At 43.1% G+C, this 15,925-nt stretch overlaps 1 protein-coding gene across 6 annotated transcripts in view; it reads right to left on the bottom strand.

The window, feature by feature from the left end:
* FARP1 (FERM, ARH/RhoGEF and pleckstrin domain protein 1) overlaps window positions 1-15,925 on the bottom strand; it is a 349,582-nt gene that overhangs the window by 24,118 nt on the left and 309,539 nt on the right. For all 6 annotated transcript variants that reach the window (XM_073348144.1, XM_073348134.1, XM_073348154.1 and 3 more), the window contains exons 17-19: window positions 13,112-13,193; window positions 3,532-3,769; window positions 315-445 (exon numbers count right to left, since the gene is read on the bottom strand). In XM_073348144.1, coding sequence (XP_073204245.1) covers window positions 315-445; window positions 3,532-3,769; window positions 13,112-13,193 — 451 coding nt within the window. The remainder of the gene's footprint in view (window positions 1-314; window positions 446-3,531; window positions 3,770-13,111; window positions 13,194-15,925) is intronic.

Genomic DNA, 15,925 nt, shown 5'->3' with positions numbered 1-15,925 from the left:
AGTGCTAGGCGAAACTGCATACTGTGACTATTAGGGTTAGCTTGACCAAACTCCAGTAGCTTTAGATATATCATGGCCGCATCTACACTGCTACAAACTGATAGCATGGCCACATTAAAGCCGTGTTAAAATGGCCCAGGCTAACATGATTTAAACATAACTTACCTGGCCAAGGGGATGGGGCAGAGAAATTTTATAAACTGTGATTTAAAAGAATCCAACAGACTTCAAAACCAGACCTCATGTTCCAAAGCTATTTGGCTGATCATTTCAGAGCCAGAGCTCTTGCTCTTGAGTGAAACTCTGTCACTTACCCTTCCTGGGATTGCCAGATTATCAATGCCTATCAAATCTTTCTTGAGTTCATGCAGCTTCTGGAAGTTCTCCATCTTTATCATACTACCATGGAGCTGAGCCACCATTTCAGAAATCTCAGCCAGAGCAGCTAGGTAAATAAAAACAAGGATCTTTTCAATGCTCGTATCAGACTTGCAAGCAGGTACATAATATTTATTCCATCTGTGGCTCACGCACAGCACCCTCCCAACAAGACTGTTATAATTCTCTTTTTCTAGTATTTACTCTAACTGGCTTCAAGCTGCATACACAGATTCACGAGCTTCTTTTACTGAGGGTGGCAGCACTGAAATAAAGGTAGAGGCAATCACCACAGACAGAAGCCTGCTTTTACCTAAGCTTTCCATGGGCATTCGACACTTTAGACCTGTCTTTTTTACAGTAACTCTCAGAGCGATTGGTTTTCAAGGAGAATCAACTCATGGCGCTGATAAGAGAATGAACTTTTTAAAATAGTACCTGAGGGCTCCACAACTATGAGACTTCAAGGGAAGTGCAGAGAGCTAGCTAGAATTCACACCTCGGCAAGGCTTCAAACATGCTAACAGTTGCAGGGAACCAAAACCCCAAAGACAGCCAAGAGAGAGGCCTGGGTTGCCTTCGTGTATGTTCTTTTAATGGGATTCACAGCCCCGATTCTCTCTTAAAATACTTTTAAACTACTTTCTCCCGCAGCATGTCTTTTGGGTGGCGGCCCAGAAGGTGGATTTTCAAGGAGATGATATGATCTCCCTGAACAAAACTTACTCTTGTCAGAGGCTGCTCCCAAGGACTCTATTGCACTGTCAGCACTGAAGTGTCATTACTGCTGATGGAGACAGTCTCGCCATGTTTCCTCTCATTGAAAACATTTGTTAAATCATTATGGTTTCTGCATTATCAATAGATTAATAGTAGGCCCTTTTCTAATCCATTTCAGCTCCCATCTCTCTCATCAGTCTAAATATCTCCGACACAGCTCATTAAATGCATCTCCCTACCCATCACAGCACATGGGATCGCCCCCATATTTAGAAATCTGATGAAATGGTTGCATGTTTTCATTTCTATTACCACAGACTGTTTGTAAATCAAGGACCCGTCCTTGCCATACCTCCAGCAATGATAGAAATCATCTGATCAGTGGCTTAAAGTGCAGAACTATCGTTGTGCTCAGTACCGAGTTTACAATAGCGCCCGTGGGACTATGCCCACACTTGGAAGGGGCCCATAACGACTACCTGCTGCCCCACGAAGGGTTAATCCATCTCTAGCCCTAGCCCTAGTCCGCCAATGTGGGGTGGGAGTTGTAGTTTGCACAACGAGGCTTTAGGCTTGGGCCCTTGGACCTCTACCGCCATCGGGCTGGCACAGGGGAGGCTGGTTGTCTGTGGCCCCTGGGGCTGAGGCGGGGGTGATGACAGTGGGGGTGGCTGCCATGCCCCCTGCCAGTGGGAATGCCCAGAAATTTCCCCCCGCACTCCAGGGAGGGGAGGAGGTGTAGCGCGGTTTGGGGGGAAAGGTGGATTGCGGGGCGAGTCTGGGTGTGATGTGGGGGGGAGCTGGTGGTGAGGTAGGAGTATGGGGGTGGGGTAGGAGAAGCAGGGTGTTAAGGTGGGGGTTGGTGTGGAGGGGCAGTGGGAGGGGAGAGTCTGGGTTGAAGGTGGGGGTTGGCTTTGGGTAGGGGAGGGGGGAGAAGGGAAGAAGGGAGGGAGGTGACAGCCCTGGGGTGAAAGTGGGGGGATTGGCAGGAGCAGGGAGATTGAGGAGAGCCCTTTGTGTGAAGGTGGGGGTTAATTGTGGATGTGGGGGGGGGCAGTAGGAGGGACGGGGGAGAGTCCAGGTGTGAAGGCTGAGGTAGGGGCTTGAGGTGGATTGTGGTAGCCTTGGTGGTAAAGAGTGTGTGTGTGTCTCAGTGGCCCTTTCTCCCTGCAAAAGATGGACATCAGCAATCTTCCTCCCCATGCTCCCCGCAGTAACTTTACTGTTTCACTTCAAGTCATGAGGGGTGGTGAGACAAAGGGAGAAATAGGTTAAAGAAAACTAACTTTCTAAAAAGTTTTGTAAACATTGTACCAAAGTAGAAAATCCAGCTTTCGAAAAATGTGTTTACGAAACCTAACTTTGGGTGGAGGAGGAGGTGATGGTGGGGAGATGCAGGTACAACTACACTGACTGTTACATCCCGGCTAATTAAGCACTTGTGTTCAGGGCCCCCAGCAGGCCCTGAGTGTTTAAACAAAAAAGACAAAGCTAACAAACAACCCCCTCCCACACAAATACTCCAAATTCAAGAATATTCTGGGTATATTGATGCTAGCCCAATTTGTTCTCTATGGGCTGAGTGGAAGTCTCAATCAAGTGTGGCTTCAAATATATTATTTTGTTTTTGAATAAAGGTTTTCATCCCCATCCCAGCAGTACCAGGTATACTATGGGCGTCGTTGCGCCAGGCCCACACTTGGTATGGGCCCATAACGACTACATGGAGGCTCACAAATGTGTTTGGCGCTGGGCCCACAAAAGGTGAATCTGGTCCGGTTGTGCTTTATTATTATTATCTCTACTACTATGTTCTCTCCAAGGACTCCAATATCCAGTAATTAATGGTTTAATTGAAAATGTAACCAGGCACACGGCTTCAACCATCCTCAAATATTTATAGGTCTACTCTAAAATGGGGGAGTCAGTTTTACAGCAAGGGATTTCTGCTCTACAATGAGGACAAAGATTTAGGGTGGGATTTTTGAAAAGCAGCCAACTTATTTAGGAGCACAAATCCCCTGAAAAATCATATGTAAGGGCCAAGGAGAAAAAGGAGCCAGGAATCAAGTCGTCATGAACAAGAGGCAAAAGCTGGGCAAGAGGCAAAGGTTATTGTGGATTCTCCATCACTGACCATTTTTAAATCAAGACTGGATATCTTTCTAGAAAATATGCTCCAGGAATCATTCTGGGGAAGTTCTCTGGCCTGTATTATACAGGAGCTCAGACTAGATGATCACAGCCTTAATTCTGACATTTCCTGACTTTTGAGTGCTTGACTCTGCAAGCTGAACACTCTTTTAATGTAGTTTTTTGGATGCAATATTATTTATACTACAGCATGCCTAGTGGTTAGAATGGGGAACTAGCTATCAGGAGACTGTGTTCTAGTCCGCTGCTTCTAGAATTAGATTATTCCTCCCCATTCACCTCTGGAGTCTCTGAAGTCCACATGGTTTGGTGGGTAGTGTTTGCAGAGCCTTTCCATTATCTGCTTATAGTGCATGAGCCGGTGCAAAGGCCGGAGTAGGAAGGTATTGAGGGGCAGGTAGCAGACTTTCTGTAACTCAAAGTCCCTGCACAAGGTCTCCAGCTTGCGAGAGTTCTTGATCCCATTTTCCAACTCCATCAAAACTTCATTGTGTTTCCGCAGATGAACTGTCAGTTGCTTAAAAACAAAGAGAAAAGAAAAGAGGCAGAGACATTAGCAAACGCACTGCACATATGGGATTCCAAGTCATTTGATCCAAATATGTTCCTCTATAAAATCTAGCTAATGTTGCTGCAGTTTTTTTGCAACACAGTCATTTGCTCTGTGCAACACTAACATTCTGTCATTAACCTACAAAATAAATAAGATGGAAAATCCCACTCTGTCCAGAATTAATTTAATCTTTTCTGCCAATTCTTCCCTTCCCCTGACCTTCTCTGCATCCCCTGTAAAACAAACAAAACAAAACTAATTGAGGCAGACAGTCTAGCAGCAGCCAAGGAATTCAAAGTTAAAGATATTACACTGTACTTAGCTCATGCTTTGCATGTATCTTGGGGACGAACAACAGCATGGAGTTAGGAAACAAATGTAGATTGGGCTCTCCAAAGAGGACTAAGGTAATTAAACATCCAACTGGCACTGACTTTCCCAATTCCTTAGGCCCCTTTGATGATCCTATCTGTAACCAATTGGAATGCCATTTGTTCATTTATTTATTATTAAAAAGCAGCTACAACTCCTGGAAAACTCTGAACACATACACACAAACACAGGTGCATTCCATAGCAAAACACCTGCATTACAGCACTTCATACTTTCTGCCCCTAGGTTATCATCTCATCTACGTAACGCTAGGTGGGCAACTTCAGAGGTGACTTCTTTGAGGGGCTCAACAAGCATGTGGACAAGGGGGATTCAGTGGATATAGTGTACTTAGATTTTTCAGAACGCCTTTGACGAGGTCTCACACCAAAGTCTCTTAAGCAAACTAAGCTACCATGGGAGAAGAGAGAAGGTCCTCTCATGGACTGGTAACTGGTTAAAAGATAGGAAACAAAGGGTAGGAATAAACGGCCAGTTTTCAGAATGGAGAGAAGTAAATAGTGGTGTCCCCCAAAGGTCTGTCTTGGGACCAGTCCTACTTAACATATTCATAAATGATCTGGAAAAAGGAGTAAACAGTGAGGTGGCAAAATTTGAAGATGATACAAAACTACTCAAGATAGTTAAGTCCCAGGCAGACTGTGAAGAGCTACAGAAGGATCTCACAAAACTGGGTGACTGGGCAACAAAATGGTAGATGTGGCCCCTTAGAGCCCACGAAAGCTTATGCTCAAATAAATTTGTTAGTCTCTAAGGTGCTACAAGTACTTCTTGTTCTTTTTGCTGATACAGACTAACACGGCTACCACTCTGAAAATGGCAGATGAAATTCAATGCTGACAAATGCAAAGTAATGCACATTGGAAAACATAATCCCAACTATACATATAAAATGATGGGGCCTAAATTAGCTGTTACCACTCAAGAAAGAGATCTTGGGAGTCATTGTGCACAGTTCTCTGAAAACATCCACTCCGTGTGCAGCAGCAGTCGAAAAAGTGAACATAATGTCGGGAATCATTAAGGAAGGGATGGATAATAAAACAGAAAATATCATATTGCCTCTATATAAATCCATGGTACACCCACATCTTGAATACTGCGTGCAGATGTGGTCACCCCATCTCAAAAAAGATATACTGGAATTGGAAAAGGTTCAGAAAAGTGCAACAAAAATGATTAGGGGAATGGAATGGCTTCTGTATGAGGAGAGATTAATAAAACTGGGATTTTTCAGCTTGGAAAAGAGACTACTAAGGGAGGATATGATTGAGGTCTATAAAATCATGACAAGTGTGGAGAAAGTAAATAAGGAAGTGTTATTTACTCCTCATAACACAAGAAATAGGGGTCACTAAATGAAATTAATAGGCAGCAGGTTTAAAACAAATAAAAGGAAGTATTTCTTTACACGACGCACAGTCAACCTGTGGAACTCCTTGCCAGAGGATGTTGTGCCGGCTAAGATTATAAGAGGGTTCAAAAAAGTACTAGAAAAGTTCACGGAGGATAGGTCCCTCAATGGCTATTAGCCAGGTTGGGCAGGGATGGTGGCTCTAGCCTCTGTTTGGAGGACAGGATACTGGGCTAGATGGACGTTTACTCTTACCCAGTATGGCTGTTCTTATGTTCTTGATGTAAAGTGGTGTGAAGTGAAGGGGAGTGGATGTAATTTACATGCATACTGGGTGGGTATCACAGCGTGGCTGGCGCCTGTGAATTAAAAAGGTCCAGATCCTCTGTGCCAGAACAAGTGCTCACACTAAAAATAGTGCTCACACACAATAAAGATAATTGGGCAGCATTTGGGGGCTAAAACAGGTCAGGCAGTCCCAGTGAGTCAGAGCAGAAGGGCAGGTGAGAGCTGCCAGAGACGAGGGGATTGGAGGAGTCCTGGAAGGAAACAGAGGGCAGGAGACCACCAAGACAGATTTGCTTGCTGACGTCCCTAAGCCAGAGAGCCAGGTCTGGAGGGGGCTGAAGGCAGGAGAAACAGCAGCAGAGGGAACTGCTGCTAGCTCAAAGCCAGACAGGTGGACCCAAGGGCCAGGGAGGGCTGAAGACAGGGGAGTAGCGCAGGAGCTTACCTACTGACCTCTCCAGGGCTGGAGACTGGTACCCAGAGGAACTGTGAGAGTGAGGGATGCTCCCCTGGCAAACATGCTTCCAGCAGAGGCTGTGGGGGTTCCTGCTGGGAAGAGTGGGGTTGCAACTGGAAGGGCTCAGGTGGCTGTCCCAGTACAAGGACAGGAAAGGACTGAGAGTCTAGATGTGGTCGAAGGCACCAGCATCTGGTATGTGGGGCATCAAGAGACAAGATGTCTTGAGTTTTAGTGACTGCTTGCCCTCAGGTGAGAAATGGACTACTCGGACTATATTGTTGTAAGGAACCAGACCCAAGGAAGGATTGTATGGAGACCAGAAAACATGAAGTTATTGGGTCACCTGAGATGGGAATCTGAGGCAGACTAGCTGCCATGCTGCGATCTGCTGCAGGAGGGTGCTTCAGGCAGGACTGCCTTATGATAGTGGAGTTGTAGCCGCTTCAGTCAGGTTGCAGCATAAGGTCCATCTGACTGGCCAAGTTTCCAACCTACTTTTTTAATGGGGATTTTATTAAAATTAAAGAAGGGAGTTCTGTTGTAGTTTGATGATTGATTTTATTGATGAAGCTCATTTGATGGAGCCAGAGAAGTCTCTAAATGAATAAATCTGCTGTCGCAGAAAATGAGAAGAAATTGGACTTCTGTATATTGATCTGACTTCAAAAGGCAGGGTGGCTTAGTCTAAATCTAATGTGGTGTTTGACTCCTCTCCAGTCAAATCCCCTTCTCGTGATTTTGCAACAGCTTTACAGTACAGGCTAGTTTAGTGGTTTCTTGGCACACTACACGTTCATTTCATGGACATTCTGACAGGCAGAGAAGCTGAACTAAAAGGGACCCTCCTTGGCTACTATGGAGGCTGCCAGGTAGTTATTTATTACTTTTAACTTCTTCTCCATGTTAACTAAGTTGACAGGGTCAATTTACAGGTCTTTTAATAGGTCCCGTGCTAAGTGTGAAGATTAACTGATTTTTCTTTTCTGTCTCCTATTCTGACTTCTTTGATCCAAACTGGGTTTTGATTCTTTTCTCTGGAGGCTGCAGTCTTTCTCCAGGGCTATGTCAAAGAAGGATCGTAGGGCACCAAAGACTAAACAACATGAGATTAAAGGCACCTGACACATAAGCAGAGTAGTCTCTAAATATAAGTTTACTGTTAGAGATCAACAGCTCTTTAGGAAAATGATTATACTTACTGGGAATAAGGGACTGGTGTTAGAAAGTGCACATGATGGTTTTTCCAGGTATCAGAATGTGTCTGGGTGAATGAAGCAGTCAGTGGTAGGTTTATTGAGGAAAGGTTATGATGGCAGGTCTGTCAGTGACAAAGTGGCCTATTAGCTACAGCAGTGGATTGTGAATCAGAATTCCCAATTTCTATTTTTAGCTTTGTCACTAATTTGCTGTGTGATCCTTAGCATGGCACTCACCCTTTGTGTCACAGCTTATCTGTCCCTAAAATTAGAATACCATGGTGACTGACTGACAATATCCTGGACAAACCTTATGGCATTAAAGATAAATTGTACTGAATTAAGTTAAATCTCATTGTACTAGGTCTAATACCTTTGAGGTCCATTGTATTAAAAAAGCAATGATGCATGTGTTATTACAGAACGGTGTGCAATTCCTCTAGGAGGAGGGGGTTGCTAATGTAATTCCTCAGTTATCAGCTCTTTGAAGCCACCCCCTGGAAATGTGCACACAAACTAGAAATCTCTGGGGACCAACAGACAAAAAAAAGATTCTTGGTGTGACGGTGCCCCCATAAGGCTTTATGGAAATATGCTTATGAATATATATATGACATAATTGGAATATGTTTTATGCTACATATGCCATGTAACATATCTATGTAAAGGTTATGATCTACTAAATCTATTAATCCTATTTGTATGTATGTATCATTTTTGTATTCGAAGTTATGAATATTGGCTGTGTACTGGCTTGATGTCTAAGTAGCCTTAGTAGAGCTTTTGGTCAGTTCCCTGAGAAAGGAATGTGCAAATTAGGTACCCAATCAAGAAACACTTAAAGGACAATGAATCTTGGAATGCTCCAATCCACATAAGAAATCTACCTGAGGACGTTCAAGGAAGCATGTGAACCAAGGCTGCCACATGTAAGTTCCGAGCCATGCATGGATGTGTGACTTGCCCATGTGACTCCAAAACTCCATCCTGGAGCTGGACTTTGCATAGGAGAGAAGGGGGTCTCCACCCACAAAAGTGAAGTCTATTTAAACCCCTGGGAGACCCCTCCATTTTGTCTTCAGCTGGCTCAAGAGATAGCCTCTTGACCCCCAAGGGTACCTGAAAGAAACTGGAACAAAGGACAGTAACTACAGGGGGTGAGAGTGATTGCTAAACCCAGACTAGAAGGTGAGTAGTCTGTAAAAGGAAGCTTACTGGAACTTCTCTAAGGGTGAGGTTTTTATCTGTATTCAGTTTCTTACTGTATTAGACATAGACTTGCATGTTTTATTTTGCTTGGTAATTCACTTTGTTACTACTTGAAATCACTTAAATCCTACTTTCTGTATTTAATAAAATTACTTTTTACTTATTAATTAACCCAGAGTATGTATTAATACCTGGGGGGGAGGCAACAGCTGTGCATATCTCTTTCTATCAGTGTTATAGAGGGCGGACAATTTATGAGTTTACCCTGGATAAGCTTTACAGGGTAAAATGGATTTATTTAAGGTTTGGACCCCATTGGGAGTTGGGTATCTGAAGGTTAAAGACAGGAACATTTCTTAAGTTGCTTTCAGCTAAGTCTGCAGCTTTGGGGCACGTGGGTCTGTGTTGGAGCAGACTGGCATGTCTGGCTCAGCAAGACAAGGTGCTGGAGTCCCAAGCTGGCATGGAAAGCAGGGACAGAAGTAGTTTTGGCACATCAGTTGGCAGTCCCAAGGGGGTTTCTGTGATCCAACCTATCCCCATGGCGTAGTCGAGCAGGATCTGTGCACAGCTGATTGCTTTGAGATACTAGTAGTGATTTTAAGTGAGTTAAGTATGGTGGCTGGAAAACAAAAAAAGTGGTTACTGGTTTGTTATTTTCTGTTTGCTTATTTCGGGTAAGGGAAATAGGGACAGAAAAGGAAGCAAAGTAAGAAAGAGTGAAGATCAGAAGAAGCTAGAACTACACAAGTTGCAAATTGCCCAGAAAGGCCGAACACTGGGCACTGGGAAAGTCTCTGTTAACTAAGAATCCCCTGAGCTCAGTGCATCTCAGTTTCAGTGAACTGCAGACAGGTGTGGCCCAACCTCTGTGTCTGTGCTGAAGCTGACAGGAGTGGAGGGGGGCCTGTTCCGGCAGAAGGGGGTTCTTTGTGGTATCCCAGCTCATCGAGTGACGGTCTAAAGGAAAGACCAATGGAAACTGATGTACAATTTGCCCGGGAAAAGGCTGCCCTGGGAAAAGAAAAGGCAGGCCACCAGCAAACCCTGGACTTAAAAGACAAAGCAAATTGAGACCCAGAAGCACAAACTGGCTGTAATGGAGTGGAAGAGGTGCATAGAGACATGTATCCTGAAGCTGGAAGTGGGGGTCCTGGTGACTGTTGCGGTGGGAACAAACCCCAAGGACTCTATAGCTGGAAGCAAGCCCAACCTGAGTGAAAGGGGGAGGGATTTTGCTGGCCAGTGAAAGGTCTGTCATAGCTGGTAGCTGTAAGCCCACAGCTGGATCAGGGTCTCTTTCTCTTTTGGGGGACACAGGAGTGTCTGCCCCAGAGGGGAGCCCAAAAACGAATTTTAGGTAAACTGCCTCCACCATGATCAATGTCCAAGCCTCTGGCAGTGAGTTCAGGAGGAGGGTGTGACGTTGCACTCTATAGGATTTTATAAAAATATGCTAATGAGCGTTAATATGATGTAACTGGAATATGCTTCATGCAAAGGGTCTCTTGTAAGGAATCATTACAAAGCTTATGATCTACTGAGTGTGATCATCCTATTTGTATAAATGTATCACTCTTGTATCTCAAACTAGAAATATGAAATATGGCTCTGAGGTCCTATTATAGTTATGCAAAGGGTGGGCCATTAATGGTGGTTTGGAATCTTGATGGCTCCCATTAACCAGGACAATTACCTGTAAATGGCTCTGTTTACTTGTAAGTCTTCCTGTATACCTGTGGGCTGGAAAGAGGGTAATAAAGTCTTACAGTGACATGTGATCATGTCACTTGAACTAGAATTCATCTTTAACTTGGTGCTTTTCCATTGAGAAGAGGGGTGGGAACCCAGAGGGACAAAGGATTCCCGCCTTATGCAAAAGATATATGAGTGGGTGGAACAGAACAAAGAGGGCGGCCACCATGAGAAATCCCCTAGCTACCACCTGAGCCAGAACAAGGGCTGTATCGGGGAAAGGATTGTGCCCAGACTAGGAAGGCGTCGAGTCTGTGAAAGAAACTTATTGAAACATCTCTGAGGGTGAGATTTTATCTTTATTCAGTTTTATTACTGTACTAGGCTTAGACTTGCGTGTTTTATTTTATTTTGCTTGGTAATTCACTTTGTTCTGTCTGTTACTACTTGGAACCACTTAAATCCTACTTTCTGTATTTAATAAAATTACTTTTTACTTAATATATACTCTGGGTTAATTAATAATCCTGGGGGGGGGGGAACAGCTGTGCATCTCTCCCTATTACTGTTATAGATGGTGAACAATTTATGAGTTTACCCTGTATAAGCTTTATACATGGTAAAATGGATTTATTTGGGGTTTGGACCCCATTGGGAGTTGGGCATCTGAGGGTTAAAGACAGGAACATTTCTTAAATTGCATTCAGCTAAGTCTGCAGCTTTGGGGCATGTGGTTCAGACCCTGGTTCTGTGCTGGAGCAGACTAGCGTGTCTGGCTCAACGAGACAGGGTGCTGGAGTCTCAAGCTGGCAGGCAAAGCAGGGACAGAAGTAGTTTTGGCACATCAGTTGGCAGCCCCAAGGGGGTTCCTGTGATCCAACCCATCACACTTGGATCAATAGCCTCGTTTTAAACAGGCTCGGGGCCTTTCTTCTGACCCGGCAAACAGATTGGACCCCTGGTGGAGGACCCCAATCCTTAGGGAAGGGTTGAAAAGACTGGGCCTACTGAGATCTCATAAGACTGTGTGCTTCCTCTGAGCTGAAGCTGTGATGAGCTTGAAACCACAAGGAAACCCTTAGGTGGGGCCTGGAAGGATGCGTAAATCAGAGCCCATGTTAGGGTTGCACTGATCGCTGGCAAGCTTCTTAGGATGTGTGTAGATTCTTTCATTGTTTTTAATGTGTTCTCTCTGTACTGCTTTTACCTTAAGAATAAAATAGGCTTGCATAAAAAGAGCTGCGTGGTAACTTACAACTGTGGATATTAACTGTCCCTGAAGGGAAAGCAAGCTCGTGTGCTTAGGGAACCTGTCTCTGCTGGGAATAACACGGTGAAGGCAGGGGACTGTGCAGCCTGTGGATACCCCGCTCGGAAGGGAGAGACATGTAGGTTTCCATGCAAGAAAGGCAACAGCTGGGGAGCTGGAAGCCTGAGAATGGGTGCCCTTGCTGTATCACTATGGGTAGACAGAGGTCCAGCTGCCCTGAATTGTGATCACCTCCACCTACTTGGCAATGGGGACTTAGCCCTTCTCTCTGCTGTGGAATTGAAGTCTGGTACTGCGGCTAGCAAGTGCATCAGAAAGGGGATTAATGAGCAGGAAGAGCTAGCTAATATCTGTAAAAACACTTCAAGATCCTTGGATGAAAGGCCCTGTGTGACTCTCTTTTGTCAAAGGTAGGAGAGAGAATCTCTTTTATTGGCCCGACTTCTGTTGCTGAGAGAAACAAGCTTTCGAGAAGTAGGTCCAATAGAGGATATTACCTCACCCACCTTGTCTCTCTCATATCCTGGGACCGACAGGGCTACAACAACACTGCACATAGCTCTTTTGTCAGGCATTCTGCTATTACAGTGCTTAGGGTGGATAGCTAAGGTTACATAGATAACTCTAAAGCAATTTTTTAAAGAGAAAATGATATGCAATTATCAGAACTGGACCCACATGTGTTGTTAATAATATAAACATGTGTTACTGGCCTAGATTGTAATGGCCTCTCTGGTGTCTTTAGAGGCTTTTATGTAACTCTGTATTCTTTTATTGCACCGATCAGTAGTATGCTACTTCCACAATGCTACTGTAGACGTGCACTGTATAAAAATGGTATGCAAAATGTTCCTGTGGCCTACTATAGAAAACAGAGACTTGTATTGACCTTTTTGTTTTGGTTTTCAAAAAACAATGTTACCTACGCTGTCATTTATTAAAAGTATCACAGCCAATCTAGAATTGTAGAAGCACAAACAAAGCTTCAAAAGGAAAAAAAAAAGGGGGGTAGGGGGAAGAATATCTAGGACCAGCTTCCCAAAAAGTTAGGTTTGCAAATATGTGTCTAGTCGGTATATACCACTGTATAGCTGTTGCTTCTGCAAGTGTCTTACTTGCAGGCACAATTACCTATTCTGTGCTCTCATCTCTATTTGCGCACATAAAACGGGATCTCATTTTGTCTCCTCATCTGAAAGTTTACTGTGTTTGAAAATCTTCTCCTGATTTTGTGTGTAATGCTCCTAAGGATTTTTTGATCACTAAAAAATCAAAGGGCTTGCAACACTCAATAAATTGCCTAATAATTCATTCAATTAAACCTTTTAAAGAAAAGCTCACACAATAGTCAAAAGCAGCACAAATGGCAGCACAATATTTACATGAAAAGCACGTTGATTCTGACCCATACCAAAGCTTAGCATTCTAGGATCATTCCTACCTTCATACTCTGAATGTTCTTTAGCATAACATCACCAATTCTTTGGTAATCTCCTTTAATGTGAGCATTGGAGCGGCCTTCCCTGTCAGCAACAGAAATATCAAAACTTCAGTCATGCAATATAACAGCATAATCACTTGTAGAGCACCAAGAAACTCAATAACTTATTTCTTTCAAAATCCTAAAATTCTATATTCTCTAGCTCAAAAACCCTTGAAGAAGCTTCTTAATGTACTGTTAATTCCCATGTAGAGTACATTCTTCATCTAAATTGGCTTGTACTAATAACATCAGAGAGGGCATGAACCAAAAAAAACCATTAGGCTTTTAAGGAAAATTGCCAACATTTTTAAAGCTATAAATAGGGAAAGTTGGGGGGCAGGAGGACAAATAGGGAAGACTTTAAAATGCCATTGCAGTTCATTGGGCATTGATTGTAAAGAGGAGGAAGAACAAATTTTTTTGTTAAAAACCAAGAATTGTATCCCCAGCAGGGACTGCTGATGTGTATGTTCTAAGAACCCTTCTACTGTTGGAAGGGGAAGCAGCCCTCAAGGTTGCCCGGCATCCAGATTCATTACAGAAGTGTCACATATTCACAGGGAATATTCCTGTCAAGTCTCTCCTTTTTCATATTTAAAAATAATGCAACCACTGCCCCAATCAGCCTAGACTTCCTTTAGCCAGTGCTAATGCATGTTGCAGTGGACACTCAGTTTGGGATAACCGTAACTCCTGGTGACAAAGGATTATTTGTTTCTAAATGTGTGTGAGAGAGATATGGGGCTGACGGGGGGGGGGGGGGCAGAATTAAAGGCGCTACACATTCAATTTCCCAAAATCATAAAAATACATCACCCCAAAGAACAGTGAAGGAAATTAATGAATTTAAGATTCTAATGGTCATTGAATTGAACTGGTCTGAGCATTTCAAAACAGACAGGAACAACCACTAGGGGGATGAGGGAAGAATAGACTGACAGCTTACTTAAAAAAAAATGAAGAAGGAACAAAGTCTTCCTCAGTGCAGCTTCAATTGTTAGCATATTCTCACTCAATGGCCTCAGATTTTTAAATTTTGTTAAACTACCAAGTGTGAGGTTGGGGGGTGGGGGAATGTCGAATTCATCCCTGAGGTGAACCTGTACAATTCTACTGAAGGAGCTGCACAGACCAAAAAGACAGACATCTGAGATCTAAAATAACAATGATGAGATCAAATTTAACTCGAGGAAATGTTCAGATCTCTGCTTTAAAACTAAACACATTTCTCGATTTTCATTCACCTGTAGTTATTCATCTCATTCAAACACATCTAGATTTTTACTTTAGGAAAATTCTATTTACACTGAAGTATGAATAAATGGAAGACAAAATCATAAATCTTTGCATTCCTTAACAAACGGAGCGTTGTCAGACATATTCTACAATCAGTGAATTACTGAAGATGTATGTGTAGCTAAAGGATACCCATAGAATAGAGAGAGAAAATGGGTTTTTCATAATCCCTCTATTATAATCGAATGTAAAAATATTCGGGAGATATTATTTTGTAAAGATGTATGCATTTGTGGTTAATGGCTACGCTGGATAGTCTTTTGTGCATTCTTCTCTTACTGAAAAATATGGAGGGTGCAGCACATAATGCAGAACAGTAATATCCTTCAATCTACCCCACAGACGACAAATAGCTATACAGGGTTATGTTAAATTGCTTCAAGTTCGTCTCAAGTGGCACTGAACACCATTGAGTGGTTTCATATGCTGTCTTTAATTATTTTCTATTGTATTAATTCCCCCCTGCAGTAGCTTCAAGCGAACATGCTTATTTCAGCAGTTCATGACAAGATAGTTTAAGTTCTTTGAAATCAGAAGTTACACTGGGGTGAGAAATAGGATGTTAGTCTTGTGTAACCATGACTTCTAATTAGCTCTGCCAGGTTGGCAAAAGCTGTAGTTTAAATAATCAGCTTGTCTTTCATTCTGTCAGAAATATCTGGGAGATTGGGGTCTTCTGCAAAAGATAATAGAGGTGCATATGACCATCAGAATATTAAAGTTTCCACATGACCTGAGGAGGGAAAGAAATACAAGCTTGCTTCTCTACTGAGCTTTACACTAGCAAGTCCCTTCCTCCTCCCCTCCTCCCTAAGTACATAGTTCTCCTTCCTGACTCTATTTTTCATCCAACAATTTCCCCTGCTGAAATTTCTCCTCAAGTTATGATTAAAATTTTTCTCTCACTGAAGCCTTAGTCAAAGGGGACATGCACTAAATTTGCAGGCAACGCTCAGCAAGCTTGCTTGGACGTTCTACGCTTTTACACTTACACAAAATTCTCAGAAATGTCCAAAACAAAAGAAGAAAATTACTGCCAGCAGTGACGTGGGTGCTGGGTGACTATCAACAGAAGAACTCTTGCTTTATAACCATTATTCTCCTCCCTAATTTTTTGTCATTGTTTAAAATCCTTTTCATGTTCCTGCATTTAATTCAATTAAATGAACATCAGCAGCTTGGTACCTTGTTGGCTTATTGCCAAGATAGATATTAACTACAATTTTACAGAATTATTCTGATGAGAGAATTGCTTTGCTGGAGTTGATTCTATGCTTAGTCTGGCTGAAATCTGCCCTGGAAGATTTCTTTATGTACTGACCACTAGCTATAGGAGGCTTGACCACATCTATGTAAGGGCTCCCATTGACTTCCTGGGCTTTGGATCGGGCCCTTGGTGAAATACTTCACTAAACACGTTAGCTCCTTGCAGCCTAAAAGTTTATCCCTACCCCATTACAGCCAGTGCACTCTGCC

The sequence above is a fragment of the Lepidochelys kempii genome, chromosome 1 (assembly GCF_965140265.1).
Source record: "Lepidochelys kempii isolate rLepKem1 chromosome 1, rLepKem1.hap2, whole genome shotgun sequence".
Classification (NCBI taxonomy): Eukaryota; Metazoa; Chordata; order Testudines; family Cheloniidae; genus Lepidochelys; species Lepidochelys kempii.
This window is presented reverse-complemented; position numbering and strand designations above follow the sequence as displayed.